The 25,089-nt window shown below is 42.4% G+C and overlaps 1 protein-coding gene across 3 annotated transcripts in view; it reads right to left on the bottom strand.

Moving 5' to 3' along the window:
- ADK (adenosine kinase) overlaps nucleotides 1-25,089 on the bottom strand; it is a 374,760-nt gene that overhangs the window by 23,720 nt on the left and 325,951 nt on the right. For all 3 annotated transcript variants that reach the window (XM_068255379.1, XM_068255381.1, XM_068255380.1), the window contains 2 exons: nucleotides 23,343-23,513; nucleotides 5,386-5,421 (listed from right to left, as the gene is read on the bottom strand). In XM_068255379.1, the coding sequence (XP_068111480.1) occupies nucleotides 5,386-5,421; nucleotides 23,343-23,513 (207 nt within the window). The remainder of the gene's footprint in view (nucleotides 1-5,385; nucleotides 5,422-23,342; nucleotides 23,514-25,089) is intronic.

Here is a 25,089-nt window from a genome sequence, read left to right as displayed (position 1 = left end):
CTTCCCCTCAGACTTAACTAATGCAGCCTGATTGGCTGAAGTCTCTTTCCCTCCGGTTTTCCCCTCCCATACCTCTTGTTCCTCTCTAATTAGCCAATATTTCTCATGCATTGGCCAATATTTCTCATGCTGAGACTATGCACTTTCCATAGTGAAGGGCGGGCAAATCAGGCAGAGGAGAGTAAGGGAGAAAATGACATCATGATCAGCTTCAAAATAGCCAGTTACATCAGAAATGCTAAAAATGATTTTCTCTTTTTTTTACTGTAGAAAAGCACTAAAGTGAAAACGTGGACAGTGCAATACATTTGTTATGTAAGTAGAGCTAGTATTTATCTACTTATATATGTGTTTTAATGCAAAAGGCATTGGATAATGACTGTATTTTCTGATTAATACAGAGAATGCACAGCGTAGTCACTTCCCCCTGAGGGGGGCAACAGTGGTCTGTGAGTGAGATTATGCAGTGTTCTCCCCAGGCTCTTTTAGCCTGATGCTCCACCAAGCTAATTTTGGTGAGCACCCAGTTGTCATTGGCTCACCTCCTCCTATGCTGCAAGCAAAGTTGTGCAGGGAAGCGCCAGCCCTGCATTCTCTCATCTTGCCCCACCCAGCTACTTCTTCATGCCACCCGGCTGGAAAAAAAATTCTGGGTAGAACACGGTTATGGACATGCCTTGCTGATCTCTCTGTGCGTTGTGTGCGGTTCCATCCTTTTTCTCTATTTTTTTTTTACAAGACTCATTTAGAAAAAAACGAAGGTCATGAAGTATAACAATTCAGGCTAGAAAGTATCTGTAAAGGCAGCTACAGAATCAATGCTAGAGCTGATACCAGTGAAACACAATGCCCCCACCACCTTCTGAAATAAATTACAACACTGGGCGGGACACACCTGTTGCTATGGGGTTTAATTGGGGAACCTTACTAAAGTTGTAGCCACTACTGGAGAGAAATGGAGCCTTTCGGGAGTGATCAGAAACATGAGTAAGGCTCAGCACACATGTCCACACCTATGGATGGCCTCACTTTCACCACTACTGTTCTGCTAGGCTATCCTTCAAATTTGCTACAGTATTTTACTGCTCTATAACACTGTAGACACTTGGAAGATGGGAACTGGAACTAATAGAAAAAGCAGCCATGAGTACACCAGACATATGTACTTAAAATATTCTGAAAGACCATTTACTAAGGAATTTGTCACTCTCACTCCATCTCGGCACATAAAAGAAATTCTTTCCTTTTAATCAGCCTGGATCCGGACTCGGCCAGGTGCTATGTGAGCTCCCAGTATTAGCAGATGGCAATATATGAGGTAAAAGAGATGGAATTTATTACTAACAACAATCTGCAGGGACCAAATGAAAATGCTGAATTCAATGCAGCCAAAATTGGCCATTCTAACAAAATATATATTTAGGCAAGTCTGCAATATCACTGTGAGCTGTAAAAGAACTGTGTATTTATTCTCATTCACAAGCTTCAGAATCTTACATATGCAATAATCTTATATCTTACAATAATGATGAAATATTTCCTATTTAAAAAAAAAAAGAAAACATTTAAGGGAACCCAAGGTGAGTGGGATACAGAGGCTGCATATTTATTTCCTTTTAAACAATACCAGGTGCCTAGGAAGTCCTAATCCTAGTGACCCAGTTTCGTTTTTGGCGACTGAGCCAGTCGATAGCTGCTGCACCTGCCAGGCTCTGGCCACGCATCCTCAATCGCGTTCCTGTGATCGGGATCATCCTGCGCATGTGCAGTACGAGATTTTCTTGTACTGCGCATGATGCTCCCGATGACAGGAACGCGATCAAGGTCACGTGCGGCAAGAGTCTGGCAGGTGCAGAAACAAAACTGGGTAGCTGCGGGGGAATGGAGGATCAGTTTGTACCGGCACAGGTACAAGGTAAATATTGCGTTAAGGTAACGCACTGCTGCAGTGCATTTTTTAAACGCATCCGGTAACAGATACAGGGAAGCCTACTTTTCACTGCCTGTATGCTTCACTGTGTCTACTGTATGCAACATTAACGTGTGTTACAACTTTAACGTCGCAATGCACTGCCCCACTGTGAACCTAGCCTTAGTGTCAACAACCTGAGGATATGAACACAATCACAACTCATTAGGAAGATCATAAAGCATTTCTAGAAAATGTCCTAAACACCTATGATTTGGTTAAAGGCAGTATCAGGACTAGAAAAAATAAAAATAAAAAACTGGGTAAAATTAAATTTGGACAGACAGGGCAAAAGTGGAAGTCTTTAAATACCACAAGTGCCATAAAATACCTCAAAATGTTAAGGCACCTTGTAGGCAATGTATAAATCATATGTGTGTAGTTGATTAATTGCTTTCACTTCAACTCCTAGCTCAGTTTTGTTTATTTTCTGTAAAGTGACTTAAGGCCAGGTCGATCCTATGGCTGCAATGCTCTAGGTTCATTATACTACATATTGAGGACTGTATGATCATCAATCGCTATTTGCAGATTCATGCTGTAATTTCTGTACATTGTTAAATATGTTATAGTCTCCCCTGGGCAAAAGGTAAAAAAAAAAAAATCTACTTGTATGGAGAAAAGCAGATCCTCACAACCTAGTAAATATCCTGTGGGACCATGGTCAACCTTCCCACAGGCACTGCATTGACCTGATGAAGCAGATCTTCTGATTTTGCCCAATAAATTGGTTTTGGTCACATTGGTTGTCCACATTATTTTAGTAAGCCAACACATGCTTCTTTAAAACGTAGAAAGACAAAAAGAGACAACAATCGAGAGCCCCCAATAGCGTATTATTGTTAATATAAGGTAATCTTCAATTTGTACAGCAGATATGGATATACTCACAAGTCTGTGTTGCCAACCTCAGGCAACCACTCCAATCGCATATGGGGATATTAAGCCTGTCCCCACTCAGGCTAAAAGGTCGCTCTCCGTAGAAGAAAAATAAGGGCGTACACACCCATCCACCAAGTGGATGATATTTGTACTAGTTACAGAGGCGCCAGCAGAATAAAAATTAGTAGCCTATTAAAACCAAATAAAAAAATTGTGGGAACGGGGTGGATCCGTCTCCCCTATATATATATGACACAACCACCATATATGGTATCCAGAAAAATATATATTTATAATCAGTACTCCACATAAAATTATGTGACGCGTTTCACGGTCCCAAGACCGCTTCCTCAGGCAAATACAAGAGCAGGAGTAACTACGAGGTTGTGCAGATAGGTGCAGCGCCTCTGTCTGACAGAGGCGCATGCGGCTGGTCAGGCCATTAGCGAAAGAGAAATAGAGAAGTCTCTATTTACATTATAAAGCTTTGCAATCTAGCACAGCGCTGTACAGGGGACAGCTATGTCACTCAGCTGTCCCCATTTGTGGCAGGGAAATAGATCCCTCTCATAGGCTGATGCCTATGAGAGGCGATCACACTGTTTGGATCACTGACACCGTCACTGACACTGATTCCAGGAACTAGGAAAAGCTGGGGGCTTCAATATGTAAATATACCTCTTGACAGGATGGTGAAGCTGTTGATTACAATGAATGGGAAAAATAAAGGAGGGTGTGGCTTTGTTCACTTTTCATGTACAGAGATGCAAATGAAATGTTATTACCGTATTTTTCGCCGTATAAGATGCACTTTTTCTTCCCCAAAATTGTTGGGGAAAAGTGGGTGCGTCTTATGCGGCGAAGGTACAGATTTTGTTATGCAGAGGTGCGCAGGGAAGCGGTATATACGTTACCTGCTCCTGCCGCCGCGCTCCTGGCTCCAGTCCTGCTTCGCGATCCTCTTCTGCCATCCACCGATGCCTGCTGCTACAGCCGCCGCGCTCCTGGCTCCAGTCCTGCTTCGGGATCCTCTTCTCCCATCTACCGCTGTTGCAGCCGCCGAACATCGCTGGCCGGTGAGTCCTAATTAGCCGCGCGGTGATTACGCAATCAGCACACGTGCGCCGGGGTCACGCATGCGTATATACTGTAATTACGCTGCTGGCACATGGGATATGGACAGGGGGACATGGCCGGCACAGCTGGACACGGACGGCACAGGGGGACACTGTCAGGGGGAAATGGCTGGCAGGAGGACACTAACAGGGGGACATGGCTGGCACCGGACACAGACAGGGGGCATGGCTGGCACAGGGACACTGACAGGGGGGCATGGCTGGCACAGGGACACTGACAGGGGGGCATGGCTGGCACAGGGACACTGACAGGGGGGCATGGCTGGCACAGGGACACTGACAGGGAAGGCATGGCTGCCACAGGGATACTGACAGGGGGACATGGCTGGCACAGGGACACTGACAGGGGGACATGCCTGGCACAGGGACACTGACGGGGACATGGCTTGCACAGGGGGAGACTGACAGGGGGACATGGCTGCCACAGGGGGACATGGCTGGCACAGAAGGGCATGGTTGGCACAGGAGGACATGACAGGCACAGGGGGAAACAGCAGGCACAGGGGGACACAGGAACAGCCAATCCCTACACTGACCACATAGGGGAACACAGGCAGGCAACATGGGAATAGGCAATCATTACACTGTCTCCTTATGTGGTCAGTGTAATAGTATGTAGAGTAACTGGGGGGTGAAAAGTCCATAAGACGCCCCTGCATCATAGACACACCAAGGTTTAGTTTTTTTCTTTTTTTTCCTGATTTTTGCCTTCTAAATCTGGGTGCGTCTTATATGCCGGAGCGTCTTATACGGCGAAAAATACGGGTATATACGGATTTATTTTGTCAGTTCCTCTCCTTTAACAAAGCAATTTAAAATCAATTACCTCTTCTAGAATTGAAGTGGTTGTCTGACAAAAGTAAAAAAATCCAGTTGATTATCAATTGTAGCTCTACAGGTTCCTAAAATAGGTTATTCTGAGACTTTCACATCCAGCTTCCGAAGGCAAGGTCATTAGCAGTAAAAAGTGTCACTCAAGGCTAGAGATTGTTACTACTAAGAGAAATCATGGAGCTTCACCTAATTTCTGTACGTGGCATGAATAAGATGACTGTTCTGTCCTAACAAACAAACTGCTTTGAAAGAAGTTGTATATTTTATTTGCTTATCACTGTGACAATTCAAACTGCAACTATGCCTGCAGCTTGAAATAACAAGAAGCCAAGAGCACTGGAACTTCATTATACATGGGTGTCACTGTGCCAAGCAGATTGGAGAAGAGTATCTGGAAGGAAGAGCATTAGTTTGCCATGGCAACTGCGCTAAGCATCCATCAAGGTCCAAGATGTAGAATCTAGTTATAAGTTACAACAACACAAAAATCTTTTAACCTTTCCATTCCTACACAATGTTCAGTGACTGTGAAGAATATAAAGTACCTGTCTGGTTTAAACTTACTTCAAATCCTTGTTCTCTGGCAAAGGTAGCCGCTTCCTAAAAGAGCAAAATCATTAGTTTAATAGACTATTAATAGCTTACATACATTAATCATATTCAAGTAGCACAGCACAGATATAGGAAAAGACATCTGAATTACACTTAAATATTTATCATTTAAATGATTTGCTATGTAAATAAGTGCTATGATATCATAAACATACAGCAAATTAAAATACCAGTACTCTATATAATAATTTTCAGTAGTTATTAAAAATAGACATCAATTAACTTGCAAAGTCATTTCCTGGAACATATACAGGCGAATAAGCTTATCTCACTTCAGGCTGTGAGCCCAACCAGATCATTAAAGGACATTAAAGGACAACTGAAGCAAGAGGTATATGGCGGCTGCCATATTTATTTCCTTTTAAACAATACCAGTTGCCTGGCTATCCTGCTGATCCTCTGCCTTCAAAAACTTATAGTTATAGACCCTGAACAAGCATGCAGCATATCAGGTGTTTCTGACATTATTGTCAGATCGGACAAGATTTGCTGTATGCTTGTTTCTGGTGTTATTCAGACACTAGTGCAGCCAAATGGACCAGCAGAGCTCCCAGGCAACTGGTATCATTTAAAAGGAAATAAATATGGCTGCCTCCCTATTCTTCTTACTTCAGTTCAGGAAAAGTTGGCTACATGACACACTAAGCTAAATAATGTTTCGCTGATGAGAATGCATTTTGAACTTAGAACACACACGCCTGACAATTTTCAAACTAGTTTCTCTGCTTTGGAGGTGGCATTAGAAATTCACTCATGAATAGCCATAGGTGGTTAGATTTGCTGACTAACCTATAAGTGTACATGCAAATTACAAGGCTTTACGCCTGGTACACATAATACAATTTTCCTTCAGTTTGACAAAATCAATCATTTGACAGGATTGATCTGATTTTAATTGTTTTTCGGATCGATTTTAGTATAGAAGTGATTGGAAATTCGTTCCGAAAAGCAATCGAAAATCAGTCTAGTCTAGGACTAGTCAGTAATAATCAATTCGACCATCAATCTGATGGAAAATTGCAAGGTGTGTACTAGTCATAAAACGTTCAAAATACATTGTTGATGTTTTAAAGGGACCCTGAGCAGTGTAGTAAAAAAAGAAAACTGAACTTACCTAGGGCTTCCTCCAGCCCACCGTAGCCCGCAAAGTCCCCGGCATCCTCCTGGCCCCGTCCGCGGTCCCACTGGTAGCTCCGGTAATGCGCTGACTTTGGGTAAAATCGCTCATGCTTTCCCCCACTGCATGACCGTCGCGTCATCATGCCAGCCACCGTAAGAGTCCTGCGTGGTTCTCTAAAGACTGAAGGGGGCAAGCACACGTTCCTTCACCCGAACTCGGCGCATTACTGGAACCGCCAGTGGGAAAAGAACCAGAACCACTACAATTCTGATGAGGAGCTTAAGACAGTAGTCATGAAGTGCCCCGACAATCAGTAGTATAGAAAACCCCTTTTAGAATATTCCTATTTTGCCACTTTGCAGCCTGAAACAAAGGAACGCACACTGAGTTTGCTCAGTGCACTGAGTGTCATCTCAGGAGCTTATAACTGTATGACTTATGGTGGCCACTAATGATCCTATCTTTTTCATCCAATCTTACCATATCTATGTAATATAAGGTAACTGTCTGAAGTATCTATTCAGTATATTCACTCAATTTACCCTTATACGACATAGATTTGGTAAGATTGGATGAAAGAGATTGGATCATTAGTGGGACTAGATTGTGTCCCTCAGAGGGGCTCACAATCTAGTCCCTTCCGTAGTCACATGTCTATGTATGTATCGTGTAGTGCATGCATTATAGTCTAGGGCCAATTTAGGGGCAAGCCAATTAATTTATCTGTATATTTGGGAGGAAACCAGAGTGCCCGGAGAAAACACACAGACACGGCGAGAACATGCAAACTCCTTGCAGATGTTGACCTGGCTGGGATTTGAACTGGGGACCCATTGCTGCATGACGGGAGTGCTAACCGCTACGCCACCGTGCTGCTGTGTTGGTACATAACGAGGGTTACAGGCGCTTTAAAAATCTGTGTACAGTGTGTGGCTATGATGTTCAAATCTGGTGGACATCTATTAGGCTGGTTTCACACCAGGACATTGCGTTTTAGGGGACGTTATGGTCGCATAACGTGCCCCTAACGCAACGCCTGGTGCTCCCTGCTTTGGACGTCAGAGTGAGCCGCGTTGTGCAGCTCACTCTGGCGTCCGTGATGCCGTGATGCGTACTCTTGTGCGCATGCGGCATCACGTGGTCCCGCCGGCCAATCGCTGCACAGAGCGGCCGCTCCAGGAAGTAAACACTGCACGTCACTGAGTGCAGTGAATATTAATTAGCCATGTGCCTGGCCGCTCTCCGCTCCTCCCCAACGTTACTGAGCATGTGCAAGCAGTCAAACGCGGCTCTGCCGCCTAGAAAGTACTGCATGCAGTACGTTGTCTGGTGGCGCAGCGTTACTATGTAACGCAACGTGGGCACTGTGAACAGCCCATTGATTTTTCATTGCTGTGCGGTGGGGTGCGTTACAGGCTGCTCTAACGTGCGCCTGTAACGTCCCACTGTGAAACCAGCCTTAAAGTGGCCACACACACGCCATATAATTTTTCTAAAGGTTTTAAAATATATTTTTGGTTCAAAAATTGCAATCAATTTTCTGATTGATTGCAACAATTCAAAAATCTGACCAATGTACCACACACGTAAACATTTTTTCCCCAATTATGAAAAAAATGATTGAAAACTCAGCAAAAATTGCTTGGGTCTATACATCAAGTAATTGACAATCTACCCTGCACCATTCAGTTTTTATAAAAATTGATCAGAAAAATCCAATACTCTCTGTCTTATCGAATAAGTGGGAAGCTGGTGGCTGGATAAGGGCTCTGGTTAAAGTGGATCATTGCATAATTGTGTTCCATTCATATAGTTTATAGGGCATTCCTCAATCCAAATACTTTTTTTGTTTTGTTTTAATACTCTAATGCCCTATAAAATAAACAAGCCTCGCACACAACTCCTTTTGTGCTTTGGCACTGTAGCAAGGGCTTATGGGAGCTCAGTCTGGGCAGGAGGAGGAGGAGGTCACTAGCCATTGATTTCAGAGGCAGAGGGGAGGAGGAGAGGGGACTGAATTTACACACAGGCAAGCTGATAGCATCTCCAGCCCTCAGCCTGTGACAATGTGACAAACAGAACATGGCTGCTGTCATTGTATCACAGGAATAAATAATCACACTTTTGAAGCTGTTTGCAGCTAGATATGTTGTGTAAACTTTAGATAAGATATATAGACAAGTTATTTGTTATATTTCGTTTTTCATCTTGGATCTGCTTTAAGGGCTCTGTCTCTGACACAGGAGGCCTGGGTCCAAATCTCTGCTCTTCCTGTTCAGTAAGCCAGCACCTATTCAGTGAGGAGACCTTAGGCAAGACTCCTTAACACTGCTACTACTTATAGAGCATGCCCCATAAAATTAGATCATTTTATTGTATGGTGTGTGGCCACCTTTAGTGTATGGCCATACCAATGTAGCCCTAGCCTAGAGGCTGTGTACACACCTTTCCCAACACAAAAAGATCATACTTTTTTTTTTGTTAGGGTAAAAATATTAATTGTTTACATGTCTCCCGATGTAGCGTTTGGTCTCTTATCGTTTGCTGCAACTTTTGTGTATTCTTTGGTCTATTAATCAAGAACTGAAAGTGTAACTGTCGGCATAAAATCAAAAATCAATTCTTTATTTTTATCTGGTAAACAAGTAATAAGGATGCTAACCAGGCAATCCAACAGTTAAAATCACTATTTCTTTTCTTGTTGGTAAATAATAATTCCCCAGTTTACCTGACTTATTTGTTACACAAAAAAGAAGTTGCAGGGCATGCTGGGTTGTCCTTTTTTTATCTCTCTATTTCCCCTCAGACTTAACTAATGCAGCCTGATTGGCTGAAGCCTCTTTCCCTCCTGTATTGCCCTCCCACACCTCTGTTCCTCTCTGATTGGCCAATATTTCTCATGCTGAGACAATGCAATTTCTATAGTGAAGGGCAGGCAAATCAGGCAGAGGAGAGTAGGGCAGGTAATGACACCAGGATTGGCTTCAAAGTAGCTTAAAATGGGAAATGCTAAGGAGGTTTTTTTTTTTTACTGTAGAAAAATCACTAGAATCAAAATGTGGACAGTGCAATACATGTTATGTAAGTAGAGCTAGTATTTATCTACTTATGTGTTATTTTTTTCTGAGATAGTATGGGTGACAGCTCCTCGAACATTGCCCCATATAATGCAATCATCACTGAAGGTACTGATCATGTTACATTCCCCAATCATGGAGGTTCTCGTCTATGTGATAGAGTAACCAATGATGCTGGTAAGGAAACCTTCCCTGCATACAAACAGAAAAGAGCAGTCAGTGAGACTCTGAATGCAGCTCCTGAGCAGCTTTGCTATGAAATCCCAGTGATATTCGTAGCGAGCAAAAGTACAAAAGGATGTAGTGATTTGTTGTTCAGTCACTATTCAGTCATGCACAACTCTTTGCGGGTCGTTGTCCATGGACCACAGCACACAAGGCCCCTCTATCTTCTACTGCCTCTTGAAGCTTTTCCAAGCTCCTGTTTGTTGCTTCCACGATACTATATAGCGATCTCATTCTATGCTGTCCCCTACTTCATTTGGCCATGATCTTTCCTAACACCAGGGTCTTCTCCAATAAGTCCTGCCCTCTCATTGTGTGTCTTAAGTATTTCAGCTTCATCTTCAGCATTGCTTCTTCCAATGAACATTCAGGGTTATTTCTTTAAGAATTGACTGATTTGGATCTTCTTGCAGTCCAAGGGACTCTTTCCTTATGGTCCAACTCTCGCAATCATACATTTCTACTAGAAAAAAACATGGTTTTGACTAAAGGAATCTTTGTTGACAAGGTGACATCTTTGTCATTTTATTACACTGTCAAAGGCTGTCATTGCTTTCCTTCCAAGGAGTAAACTACTTAATTGCCATGGCATTCTCAATGCTTTATTACAATAAAAAAAGCTAGGTTTTCAAGGATGTGGTACTGCGGATCTGTTCGTTTGACTTGTTTTAGGTAGAAAGAACTCAACTACAGAAGAGCCTTCTCTTCTCCAATGTACGGAGACCAATCTTGTCCCTCCCGGCTAGTTGATATTTGCCTCAATGGTAGAATTGTCTGACTGTACTAATGCCAGCTTGTTTTTCAAGAAGTGTTTGTTCTTCCTCAGATGCAATCTGACTGCTCCAAATTATTTCCTGCTGAATAATAACAAAGCTTGTTTCTGTCCCCATTGCCCCTAAAATTCTACATGACATATACAAACTCACTTCTAAATTCACGATCGACTTCAGGTCTTTCCAGAGTCTTCTTAGCAAGATCTTTCCAAAGTCTTCAACCTGTAGCCACCACCTGAGGAATAATACCTTCGAGGACAGTGAAATTCTGACATCCAGAGACTCTGCTCTTCCATTCAATGATCTAGTAGAAACCCATGTGAATTTCTCAAATTTGCCGATTTAATTCCAGCTGCAACAATGCTACACGAGTAAAGTTTTATTTTTCTTGAGGCAAAAACGGCAGTCAACCCTCACTCCCAGAAACCAAATGGTACTTGGAACTAGATTGAACTTTTAAAAATTTGAAATTCAATCCAGAGACTAGTAGGTATTGAGTCACTAAGTTCACATACTTGTGAATCAACCGCTCTGAATCCCCCAAGATTAATAATTAATTAAGATAAGGTATATTTTGGAACAACTTTTCTTACAAAGAGATCAATGCCTTTCCCAGAACCTTTTTAAAGATTCTGTTAGAGGTAATCCCAAATGGGAGGAACACCAACTGGAAATAGGAACTTTTCTTGTTTACTCAAACCACAAGCCCCAAGTACTTTGGGGAGAGAAGATGAAAAAGGTTATGTGATTTGGTGTCCCTAACTTCTAACATAGGCCTCCTGAAATAGTAGATTTCTGACTCAAAAAAACTGACTCCATTCTAAGCTTCTTTTGTTATAAGAATGGATTAAACTTCTTTCATTATAAAATGAGCCTGTATTCTCCGGTAAAGGAAAAAAAGTTGATCAAAATCCCTTTAACACATCTTCAGGGCTGTGGAGTCGGAGTCGTGGAGTCGGAGTAATTTTGGGTGCCTGGAGTCGGGAAAAAATGCACCGACTCCGACTCCTAATGAATTTAAACTGTAATTAAAATAGAAAATATGAAAAAAAATTCTATTTCTCAGATAATAGTCATCATAAATGATTTATAGATACAGTAATAGCTGTGCTTAGTCCACAAAAATGAAATAAACCAATCAAAATTAGTTACTTGTGCTACTTCAATAAAGCAGTCCCCGTATTTTTAAAGTCAGATATACACATCTGATTGTGTGTACACATGAATCTCTTATATATACTAAATAACATCTATGCTGTAACTATAAAGCCTGATAAGTAGCCGTGTCACTAATAAAGATGATCAATGAGATGGAAATAATTCTGCGTTGATTCTGATTTATGCAAATGTATGCTTTTGAAATCAAATAATTTGATATGTTGTTATAATTTGGTTTGGTGACTATGAATTAAATGGTACCTGAGAAGGATGAAAAGATAAGTTTTATACATACCTGGGGCTTATTCCAGCCCCCTTCAGGCTAATCAGTCCTTCACTGTCCACCTCCACCACCTGGATCTTCTGCTATGAGTCCTGGTAATTGAGCCAGTCAGCGCAGTCCGGCCGCATGCCGCTTCCACAGCCAGGAGCGTTCTGCACTATTGCGCAGGTGTAGTACGCTCCCGGCAGCGGAGTGTGTGCATGCACACTATGCCAGACTGGCTCAAGTACCTGGACTCATAGCAGAAGATACAGGTGGCGGAGGAGGACAGCAAGGGACTGATTAGCCTGAAGGGGGCTAGAGGAAGCCCCAGGTATGTATACAACTTTAATTTCATCTGTCTTAGGTTTACTTTGTTACACAGTAGTACTATACTTTACATATGTACTCTCCACAGAGCTGCAGGGAATCCACTGAGAATGTTGTGCACATTGAACACAGAGGTGTTGTCTATCACCCATAAACCTGGTTCAGATTGTGCATGAAGAATGTGTAATAGAGGAAGAATCGCCTCATTCCCCTGCAGAGTACCTGCACATCACTCTTAAGCTGGCCACTAACGGTCCAATTTCTAGCGAAAAATCGTTTGAGCGATCAGAGATTCTGATCGGATTGGTTGTAAATAATCTCCATTGGTGGACACAATCGATTATGAACGAGTGAAAAAAATGTCGCCCGAATGAATTTTCGTCGAACGAAAATTTGGATTTTCTTGGTGGTTGTGATAGATAGGAAGCAAAGATTGGTTAGTTGATGGTGTAGTGAACGATTTTTCGTCCGATCAGAATTTCTGATCTCTCGAACGATTTTTCACTAGAAATTGTACAGTAAGTGGCCACCTTTACATGTACCCACAGTTACATTGCCTAGGGCCTGATAGATGTTCTTTGTTCTGGTCTGTACCTTTTACAAGTACTCTTACCAAGGACTAGTTTTAGTCTATGACTAAAGGGAATAAATATGTCATTCTACATATCCTTCTCACTTCAGATGTCTTTTAAAATTCCTAAGCGTTGGCAGTGAAGAGACGAATTTCATGTTACATACTTTCAATCAACAAGATTTTAATATGCAAATTAGAGGAGTCGGAGGAATCCTAAACTGAGGAGTCGGAGTCGGTGGATTTTTGTACCGACTCCACAGCCCTGCACATCTTACTTGAAAATCTGCACTATGGCTCTCACCCCTTAAAATCTAAATGTTTAAAGGATGTAGATCCTTGACTAACTCCCCTCCTCTCAAAATCATCTGAGCCAAGTCTTAATAAAAATACATATTTCCGATGCTTGGAAGTTTTTCTAGACAATCCAGATTTGGAGTAGAAAAGACTTCATCTTTACAGGGCATGAAATACTTTCTGGAATAAAATCTCTGGCAGCTTTACCACAAGACTATCTGAAACATTGTTTAGTATATGTTACTGCCAAATTTAGTGTTACAGGGCAGGTGGTGTTTTTGAAGTAGGCTTCTCTGAAGCACCTGAAAGTAAGTCAACAATAAGTACAAAACAAAATTAACTTCCTGTACAAATAGTTTATTTTAGGGATGCTCTAACTGCACTATCTACAGTGCCTTGCAAAAGTATTCAGCCCCCTTGAATTATTCCACATTTTGTCACATTACTGCCACAAACATGAATCAATTTTATGGGAATTCCACGTGAATGACCAATACAAAGTGGTGTACAGGTGAGAAGTGTAACGAAAATCATACATGATTCCAAACATGTTTTACAAATCAATAACTGCAAAGTGGGTTGTGGGTAATTATTCAGTCCCCTTTGGTCTGAGTGCTGTCAGTTGCCCATAGACATTGCCTGATGAGTGCTAATGACTAAATATAGTGCACCTGTGTGTAATCTAATGTCAGTACAAATACAGATGCTCTGTGACGGCCTCAGAGGTAGTCTAAGAGAATATTGGGAGCAACAACACCATGTAGTCCAAAGAAAGCACCAGACAGGTCAGGGATAAAGTTATTGAGAAATTTAAAGCAGGCTTAGGCTACAAAAAGATTTCCAAAGCCTTGAACATTCCACGGAGCATTGTTCAAACGATCATTTAGAAATGGAAGGAGTATGGCACAACTGTAAACCTACTAAGACAAGGCCGTCTACCTAAACTCACAGGCCGAACAAGGAGAACACTGATCAGAAATGCAGTCAAGAGGCCCATGGTGACTCTGGACGAGCTGCAGAGATCTACAGCTGAGGTGAAGGAATATGTCCATAGGACAACTATTAGTCGTGCACTGCCCAAAGTTGGCCTTTATGGAAGAGTGGCAAGAAGAAAGCCATTGTTAACAGAAAAGCATAAGACGTCACATTTGCAGTTTGCCACAAGCCATGTGGGGGACACAGCAAACATGTGGAAGAAGGTGTTCTGGTCAGATGAGACCAAAACGGAACTTTTTGGCCAAAATGCAAAACGCTATGTGTGGCGGAAAACTAACACTGCACATCACTCTGAACACACCATCCCCACTGTCAAATATGGTGGTGGTAGCATCATGCTCTGGGGTACTTCTCTTCAGGAGGAACAGGGAAGCTGGTCAGAGTTGATGGGGAGATGGATGGAGCCAAATACAGGGCAATCTTGGAAGAAAACCTCTTGGAGTCTGCAAAAGACTTTTGACTGGGGCGGAGGTTCACCTTCCAGCATGACAACGACCCTAAACATAAAGCCAGGGCAACAATGGAATGGTTTAAAACAAAACATATCCATGTGTTAGAATGGCCCAGTCAAAGTCCAGATCGAAATCCAATCGAGAATATGTGGCAAGATCTGAAAACTGCTGTTCACAAACGCTGTCCATCTAATCTGACTGAGCTGGAGCTGTTTTGCAAATAAAAATGGGCAAGGATTTCAGTCTCTAGATGTGCAAAGCTGGTAGAGACATACCCTAAAAGACTGGCAGCTGTAATTTCAGATTCTACAAAGTATTGGCTCAGGGGGGCTGAATAATTACGCACACCCCACTTTGCAGTTATTTGTAAAAAACGTTTGGAATCATGTATGATTTTCGTTCCACTTCACACGTGTACAACACTTTGTATTGGGCTTTCATGTGGAATTCTAATAAAATTGATTCATGTTTGTGGCAGTAATGTGACAAAATGTGGAAAACTTCAAGGGGGGGGCGAATTCTTTTGCAAGCCACTGTATCTAGGTCTTTTACCTTAGGGGTTGTTGGTAAAGGATCTTCTTGCCCTTAAGAGGACATTGTGTACAACACTCAATGCTATAACAAACATCGTACATATACAGAGCTGTAACTTTTTGCAGCATGTGAGGTTAACAAACACGTGCTTTTGTAAGGCTCTGCTGGGTACAACTCACATCTCAGCATACCTGCCAGATACACTGGATGGCCTAGAAGAAGCAAAGCAATCTCTCTAGCTGCATGTCTGGGAAGAACCCACCATGCTCTCAGCAAACCACTGATCCTACAAGGTACCCACACTGTATACATTGGCATACAGCTAGACAACAGGGAAAAGGGAGAGAAGAACCGGAAAGCATGCTGTGTTGCTCTACTTCTAAGTCTCAAGTGTTAAAAGCCAAGGAAGTTGTAGCCCTTTAAGAGAATGGAGTGTGATGAGGAAATGTATTTAACATGTGATTTAGCATGATAGGCTAAAATTCGCCTTGAGATTTAGCACTGTGGAACTAAAATGGCGCATAGAGGCCTAAAGCAAGTATTTGGTCGCATTATTTGCGTTGCTAGGTGACCATAGACACAAAGCAGTGAATCTTCCAGAGTAGTGAGAGCTGGGCGCAGGGAGAAGCGCAGGCGCAGTGGTCACAGTGGCGCGAGACACAGGCTGAGGGAACTGGTTTTAACCAGTTCTTCTCACAGCGTTCAGTCAGTCAGGCGGCAAGCGAGGGGAACTAGGCCCGCAAAGTAGCAGCCACCCCATAAGTCAAAGGGGGCCCAGCGGCAGCTAGCCGGACACAAGAAAGAGCATAGTCAGAGGTGACAGAGACCAGACAGCAACCGGAGACCGTTAAAGAGACAGCAAGCCTGATCTAAGCCAGTGCTGAGAAAGAAAGACACACTGTTAAGCCAGATGAGTATAAGCATTGCACCTGTATTAAGCCACAGATTGTTATCAGAGAAGTAGCCAGCAACAAGGTGAAAATAGCCAGAATTCAGTGGTGGTTGTCTGAGAGAAGTGACAGTTAACCCCAGCATACTGAATGGTACTCTCTGATGAAGGTAGTGTGATTAAGATCTGCCTGTCTGCTAAAGTTTTAAAGAAACAGTAACCTTGTGATGATAAACAGTTAATTTCTGCAATATAGCACTGTATTGCCTAAGAAACAGAGACTGTGCCCAAGTTACAGCCAGAGAGATTGAACTTTGTCGCCAGAGAGTAAATGGCCTCTGTCAAACCACACATTTGATGCACAGTTCAGCCGCTTGTAGCGATTGTGATCCAGAGACATTCTGCCTGTCAGCCTGTATCAGTTCCTCAGTTTTAGGGATGCTCGGAAAATTCCGCGGAATTATAAATTCCGTGATTCCGGCCGGAATTAGGTTATTTCCGATTCCGGTAGTCAATCGGAATTCCTATACCTCTCAAACTGAATTCCGCGAAAATTTTATAATTCCGACGGAATTTTCCGGAATAGCACAAAAATCTCCCTCCTCATCCTCCTCCTCCTCCTCCTCATCCATCCATCCATCCAGCCATCCATCCATCCATCCAGTAGGGAATTGCAGATTTTCAAAACAGCTTATATACCATAGCTGGGATTTGAACCCAGGACCTAGTGTGTAGTAGGTATCTGTCTTAACCTCAAGACCATGACCCACACTACATGCTAAAGCTGGCGGTAGCATAAACCATACTTCCATTATGATCAATTCGATAGAAAAAGTAGCATGATTAAGGATTTGTACTTTTTGAAAAGCATGCTTATATACCATAGCTGGGATTTGAACCCAGGACCTAGTGTGTAGTAGGTATCTGTCTTAACCTCTAGACCATGACCCACACTACATGCTAAAGCTGGCGGTAGCATAAACCATACTTCCATTATGATCAATTCGATAGAAAAAGTAGCACGATTAAGGATTTGTACTTTTTGAAAAGCATGCTTATATACCATAGCTGGGATTTGAACCCAGGACCTAGTGTGTAGTAGGTATCTGTCTTAACCTCTAGACCATGACCCACACTACATGCTAAAGCTGGCGGTAGCATAAACCATACTTCCATTATGATCAATTCGATAGAAAAAGTAGCATGATTAAGGATTTGTACTTTTTGAAAAGCATGCTTATATACCATAGCTGGGATTTGAACCCAGGACCTAGTGTGTAGTAGGTATCTGTCTTAACCTCTAGACCATGACCCACACTACATGCTAAAGCTGGTGGTAGCATAAACCATACTTCCATTATGATCAATTCGATAGAAAAAGTAGCATGATTAAGGATTTGTACTTTTTGAAAAGCATGCTTATATACCATAGCTGGGATTTGAACCCAGGACCTAGTGTGTAGTAGGTATCTGTCTTAACCTCTAGACCATGACCCACACTACATGCTAAAGCTGGCGGTAGCATAAACCATACTTCCATTATGATCAATTCGATAGAAAAAGTAGCATGATTAAGGATTTGTACTTTTTGAAAAGCATGCACCATAGCTGGGATTTGAACCCAGGACCTAGTGTGTAGTAGGTATCTGTCTTAACCTCTAGACCATGACCCACACTACATGCTAAAGCTGGCAGTAGCATAAACCATACTTCCATTATGATCAATTCGATAGAGAAAGTAGCATGATTAAGGATTTGTACTTTTTGAAAAGCATGCACCATAGCTGGGATTTGAACCCAGGACCTAGTGTGTAGTAGGTATCTGTCTTAACCTCTAGACCATGACCCACACTACATGCTAAAGCTGGCAGTAGCATAAACCATACTTCCATTATGATCAATTCGATAGAAAAAGTAGCATGATTAAGGATTTGTACTTTTTGAAAAGCATGCTTATATACCATAGCTGGGATTTGAACCCAGGACCTAGTGTGTAGTAGGTATCTGTCTTAACCTCTAGACCATGACCCACACTACATGCTAAAGCTGGCGGTAGCATAAACCATACGTCCATTATGATCAATTCGATAGAAAAAGTAGCATGATTAAGGATTTGTACTTTTTGAAAAGCATGCACCATAGCTGGGATTTGAACCCAGGACCTAGTGTGTAGTAGGTATCTGTCTTAACCTCTAGACCATGACCCACACTGCATGGTAGTAGGTACCTGTCTTACCCACTAGTAAGGCTGAGGCTGGAGAGGCTGCAGTGTAGGAGGGGGTGCACAATTCATTCAGCTGTCATTCCCAATTGTGTTTGAAGCAGAAAGAAATAAGAAAAGGTGATACATGGCAGCGACTGCAAGCCAGATAAGTAGAGATTAAGGTGTTGGGGGTGGGTGGGGGGGCCCTGGGGCACCTCTTAGTGTAATAGCAATCAGTGTGTGACAGCTGGGGTGGGAGGGATGGGGGGGGCGCACTTTGCAGTCTCAGCCTTGGGTGCTGAAGGACCTTGTCCCACCTCTGACCACACTACATGCTAAAGCCTGGCCCTGAGTGTGGTTGATGGTCTAGAGCAGTGGTCCTCAAACTAAGGCCCGCGGGCCGAATGTGGCCCCCTAAGGCTTTCTTACCGGCCCCCCACACAGAAAATGTATTGCTTATAAATGCAGTCAGCTACATCTTTAAATATTGGTGGTCCACATATGGAATAGCAGTGCAGCACCCCCCATCCACATGGAAGCCAGAAAGCAGAAATTTTGCTGGTTTCCAATCAAATTCCACATCAGGTTACACTGCTGTCCAATTGGCTTGCAGATTGTCACCTGGGTATGCTTCACTGTCTGGTCCGCAAAGACTTCTACATCATTTTATGTTTACTCCGGCCCCCCAGCGGTCTGAAGTATGTTGACCCGGCCCTCAACCCAAAACGTTTGGGGACCCCTGGTCTAGAGGGTAAGACAGATACCTACTACACACTAGGTCCTGGGTTCAAATCCCAGCTATGGTATATAAGCATGCTTTTCAAAAAGTACAAATCCTTAATCATGCTATTTTCTCTATCGAATTGATCATAATGGAAGTATGGTTTATGCTACTGCCAGCTTTAGCATGTAGTGTGGGTCATGGTCTAGAGGTTAAGACAGATACCTACTACACACTAGGTCCTGGGTTCAAATCCCAGCTATGGTATATAAGCTGTTTTGAAAATCTGCAATTCCCTACTGACTGGATGGATGGATGGATGGATGGGGGGGGGGGGGGGGAGAGAGAGAGAGAGAGAGAGAGAGAGAGAGAGAGAGATTTTAAAATTTTTCCGACGGAATTCCGCGGAACTGACCCGGTATACCGTCGGAATGGAACGGTAACGGAATTTCTATAGGACGGAATACGGAATTGGGTCGGAAACGGAAATGGGCTATTCCGACCATGCCTGCTCAGTTTATATACCAACAGCCTGATCTTCAAGTGAAGCATAAGTGATAACTGTTATACCTAAGTGAAAGGCCTGTAGAGGAGAGATAAAGAGAGAGCATTTGAGATAAAGAGAACCTGTCAGTTGTGCATACAAGTTCTGTTAAACTACCAGCAGGAAAGGAGATGATTTGTGTTGGAGTCACACTGCATCCAGTGACACTGAAGAAACTACAGTAAAAAGGAAAATAGCATCTGATAGAAAAAGAGTCAAACAGAGTCGGAGATTCAATTATTGCAATTGCATAAGTTGGAGCTTCGTTTAGTGTGAAATCTAGACAGAAAAAAAGAGAGAGGGATCTTGATACAGAGAGATAGTGGTGCTATACAGTACCTGGGTGCATTTGTTTCTTTGGTTTTTTTTTTTTTTATTTATTTTTGTTTATTTGATCCCTTATCCGTTTATTTCATTATTTTTATTATTATTTTATTTGGGGGCCACAGTATATAGGAAAAGAATCTGAGAAATACTCTGAGCCAAAGAGTGGAAATGATTCCAGTGCCTTAAATTAACAAAAGAAAAGTGAAAGCTGTGTCAGTACCATAACCAAGAGAAATTCTAACACCCTAAAGTTTTGCTGAGCAATATAGCTTGGACTTGGCAACAAGGGACTGAGACTGTAAAGAACTGAATTTGCTCAGTAGACCTGTTCTACCCAAATCCCTTTATATCAGCATATGGTACTATGATGACGGTTGTTATATTGAGTAGTGGTTGGAGATTGTAAGAGAAAGAAGGAAAATCTGTTGTAGCTCACTTGTATGTGAGAAGTGATATAAGTAACCTGACTTTCATACCGCAGCTTTTACCGGTGCACCGACTGTGAAGAGGAGAAGATTGTACTGATATGTTATGTGATAAGAATATAGATTTGTGTTGAGAGTTAATACTGGTTGAGAAGTTATCAGTTGACCATTGTTAGGTAACAAATAAATTCTTGAAATTCGCATTTAAGTCAGTGTCTGGTGGATTCCTCTCAGTCGGGGCTGAACACGGAGACTAATCGGGTTACAAAGGTCCACTTAGAATACCATGGCAGACATGAAATGCCAGGCTGCCTCCCCCGCTAACTTGAAGGATACTCCCCAGTCACGGAAGCAGGTGGTTAACCTGTTTCACTAGGAAAACATGGCATCGTAATCATTATTACGCTGCCACACATGCAATGAGGGGGTAACTACAGTGTGAAAGCTGGCACCTGATAAGCCCACACCCCTCTCTGGCAGAGGGCTGATGCCGGTTTGCCTCCTCACTCTCCTGAGAGGATGTAGAGACCCGGCCAGATCTCCCCCAGCAGAACTCCCAATGCTCATCCATGCTCCCCCTCCCCCACAGAAAAAAAACTGGACAGGGTTAATCCCCCAAGGGAGATGTGGATTGCATGGCCCAAGAAATGGGGGGGTGTCAGGGTTCCAGGGGAGTACTATCCTTCGACTTACAAGGGAAACCTTAATATTTATATAGCGCTTTTCTCCTGGCACACTCAAAGCGCTTCAGACATGAGACACCTGTGAAATCAAGAGGGCTATATCTTACCCTGGAAAAACAGGAATTGAATAATTTAAGGTGTAGCCTTATGTGCAGGTACCAGCACTGGTAACAAAAAACTGAAAAACCAAACCGAGAACAAAAACCAGTTCTCGAGCAGCATATACTGGTTTTTGTTCTCTGTTTGGTTTTTCTATATCTTACCCTACCTTTGCAGCAAGCACAATCAGTTAATAGCATTCTACATAGGGAACAGAAACCTGGCAGGACAGAGGGATTGGGAGAAAGAGCTCCAAGCTTATGCTGCATTTAGTAGACTGTGGAGGTACAGAAACGGCTGCAAAAGGGAGGCTTGAAATAATTATAAGAAATCTCAGGATAACCCCGGAGCACACATCTCACCATGGAGTCCCTGGGAGAGGAAAACAGCAGGTATTTTTAATGTAGAGCATCTACCAGAAATAATACCAGTTTTCGAGTGCACTGACCCTTTAACTTCCAATAAGCAACTGAAATGTGTGTATTCCTCTTCTGCTTAGGGATAACAGATCTTTCCTAATTACCCAGCTCTAGAATCATTACAATTACTGTCCAATGAAAATGAGCAGTTGCTGTGCCTTCCGAGGAAAATGAAGTACCTCAGAAACACTTGCTGGGTTCTGAACTTGTGAACTTACAGCAACTGCACTTTTATAAAGCGACTGAAAGTACCAGACTATGTAAACTACTATGCTGTAATTTACAGAAGAACTTTTTAACAAGCAAGGAAGCCACCAGGCAATTTTTTTTATAGCACATTTCTTATACTTGTACAGGACAGACACTGCTAAACTACAAAGCATTACTCAAAACACATTTATTATGATTGCTGTATAAAATTAAAATGGCCAACTGTGATTAAATTTGGCAAAAAAGTATTAAATATTAAAAATTATATTAAACATTAAAATGAATAAATAAAACATATGTGCAAAGATAAAGCATGAACATAAAAAAAATCTGGTTCTGCACTAGTCTACCTCCTCATGGAGGATTCTCAGCATGTGACGGCCCCCACGCAGAGTAGCTCAGGGAGCACTGTAATATTTACCTGGTCCGGGCTCCATCGGGTCTACTTTTCTTTTTACCAGCCACCGATTCTGTACTACAAATCCTCCAGCTCCCGATCACGGGACATGCAGCGGGAGTCAGAGGATGGCGGCATAGAGTGTTCCACTGCTGGGAGGAAGGGTAGACCCAACACAGCGAGAAACAGGTAAATATTGTTAAGCTTATTTTCTGTACAAAACTGGTCCTAAAAGGAGTATGACCACATAAATCATTGTGGTTTAGCTGAACCCCATCCTTGAAAGGGGCATTCCTAGGAAGGAAGAACGGCCACTTCACTATTCTCCCTAGAATTTTTCTCCAGCCGGGTGGCAAGAAAAAGTAGCTGGGTGAGGAGCAACCGGGGGAATACAGGGCCGGTGCAACTCTGCTTACAGCATAGGAGGAGGATGAGGAGGTGAGCCAAAGACAGACAGATGTTCCCAAAAATTAGCCGGGTGCAGCACCCAGCTAAAAGAACCTGTGGAGAACACACCTCCCCACCCATATTCAACGTTCCTCTCAATCGAATATTACAGCAGAGCAATGTGAACGGGTACTGCACTGTACCACAGAGGGTACTGCACTGTCCCTGACACAGCTAAGGGCTCAAATTACAACTTGCGCTTAGCCACAGACAAGGGGGCATTAGACAGGCTAAACCAGGCATGGGCAAACTCGGCCCTCCAGCTGTTACGGAACTTCAAGTCCCACAATGCATTTGTCTTTATGAGTCCTGACTGTGGCTGTCAAGACTCCTGCAATGCATTGTGGGACTTGTAGTTCCGTAACAGCTGGAGGGCCAAGTTTGCCCATGCCTGGGCTAAACTCTAAGTACATACAGGGTGCATTTCTGTATGTTTTCATTCTGTCCACTGCAAGAGTACAGATCCACTTTAAAACAAACACTCAGTTCAGAGGCAAGTTACATGAATGATTCAGCATAATTGTGGTGTACTATAATCTAGGAGCTGTTGATGCATAAAAGGAATATCATGGATGTGCCCACTGTTTTGAACTAATGCATTATGGGTGCAATATTTCACAGCAGGGGACGTGTGTCATATGAAAATACGGTACTTATGTTTTCTGCAGGCAAAACTGTAGTGTTTTGCCAGTGTAACACACCACATTAATAATGTTTGTGAATACAGCACAAACAGGTTCTTTTTCTTACCGTTTCATTCCCAAATAGAATGTCCACGTAAGGCATAACTTTCATGAGGGGCTCCTTATAAAATTGACTGATGAAGGGTGCAGAGAGGTTTGTACAGAAGATCTTGTTGTTTTCTGATGCTTGTGTGGCAACTTTAAGGATAGCCTCCGGAGAAACCGTAAGAAAGAATCCCTGAAAGATAAAGTATATGATGTTTAATAAAAATAAGGAAATTTCAATTGTAAGTACGATTAACAATACCAGTCTGCCTGTGGTATCAAGCCACAGGGAGATCAACAGGAAAGGTAACAGAATAAGTGTGAGGCAACAAGGCACACTAGGCAAATCAATGCAACATTATAATTACAAAACCATGTAAAGAACAACTCTATAAAACAGACAAAAGATAATCAGACCAACTGTGCCCATACACACATCAATATTCCCCCCCAATGAGTCAAAATGATAAATCCCTCTCCAATTGAAATGGTTTCATAGAGAGATTGATTCCTTCCATACACTCAGTAGTTCTCAGCTGGAACTCTTGAGAATTGGTCGAGCCACAGCATTGCAGCGTCCGGTGCAGTGCAATGTTATGGCCCATTAACCAGATATATGGTACATCCATAGCTACACAGTTATTTGGGTTGAAAAAAGACATACGTCTATCGAGTTCAACCAGAAAATAAAGTGCAACACCAGCCTGCTCCCTCACATATCCCTGTTGATCCAGAGGAAGGTGAAAAACCCTTACAACCATGATCCAATTAGCCCCAAAAGGAAAAAAAATTCCTTCCTGACTCGAGATGGCAATCAGATAAAATCTCTGGAACACCACCAGAATTACCTAAGTAAGTATATGCATGGTTGTCATTTTGACATTATTAATGTGGTGTGCAAGGAAACCATCTAAGTCCCCCTTAAATGTAGATTTAGAATTTATAATAACTACTTCCTATAGTAATACAGTCCACATTTGAATCACTCTTACTGTAAAGAAAAACCCCTTCCAAACGAATAGCTAAAACTTTTTTCCTCCATGCTCAGATCATGTCCCCCTGGTCCTTTGCACAAGACTTGGGACAAAAAGCTCATCTGACAAGCTTTTATATTGCCCTCTGATGTATTTTGTACACGTTAATTAGATCTCCTCTAAGGTGTCTTTTCTCCAGACTTTAGGTAGCCATACATTTAGCGATTTGACTGTACAATCGTCCATTCAATCATTTTATAGAATCAAGAGTGAATCGAGTGTGTTCCAGAATTCCCAATCAATGAAAAGAGGCTGATTTCATATCAAATCGACCAGCTTAGTTGATTGCACAGGATGTAAGATATCGGTCGATTGCACAGGAATCAGCTGCTGTTCACATGTCATTGGATCGCCTCTCAATCGATTTCAGCATTCATAGCATGGAGACACAACATCGGTCATATCGGATGTGAAGGTGAATCGCATAGGATATAATTTGTAGTGTGTGGGTCATTAGTCAATCGACTTCCGATCAACCATACTGAAGTCGATTCCTTAATAAAGTCGATGAATTAGAATCGCTGGATGTATGGCTACCTTAAGTTTATCTAACTTTTTCTGGTAAGTGCGACCCACCCATCCTGCGAATTAATTTTGTCGCTCGTCTGTGCACACTCTCTAAAACTGATACTAATACAGCTTGCTGAATATTAAGCGAATGTCTACCTTTTAAACCAGTTTGATTAGATTTATAACCTTATCCCAAAATGCTATGGCCTATAGCCATGATTAAAA

Source organism: Hyperolius riggenbachi, chromosome 10 (genome assembly GCF_040937935.1).
Source record: "Hyperolius riggenbachi isolate aHypRig1 chromosome 10, aHypRig1.pri, whole genome shotgun sequence".
Classification (NCBI taxonomy): domain Eukaryota; kingdom Metazoa; phylum Chordata; class Amphibia; order Anura; family Hyperoliidae; genus Hyperolius; species Hyperolius riggenbachi.
This window is presented reverse-complemented; position numbering and strand designations above follow the sequence as displayed.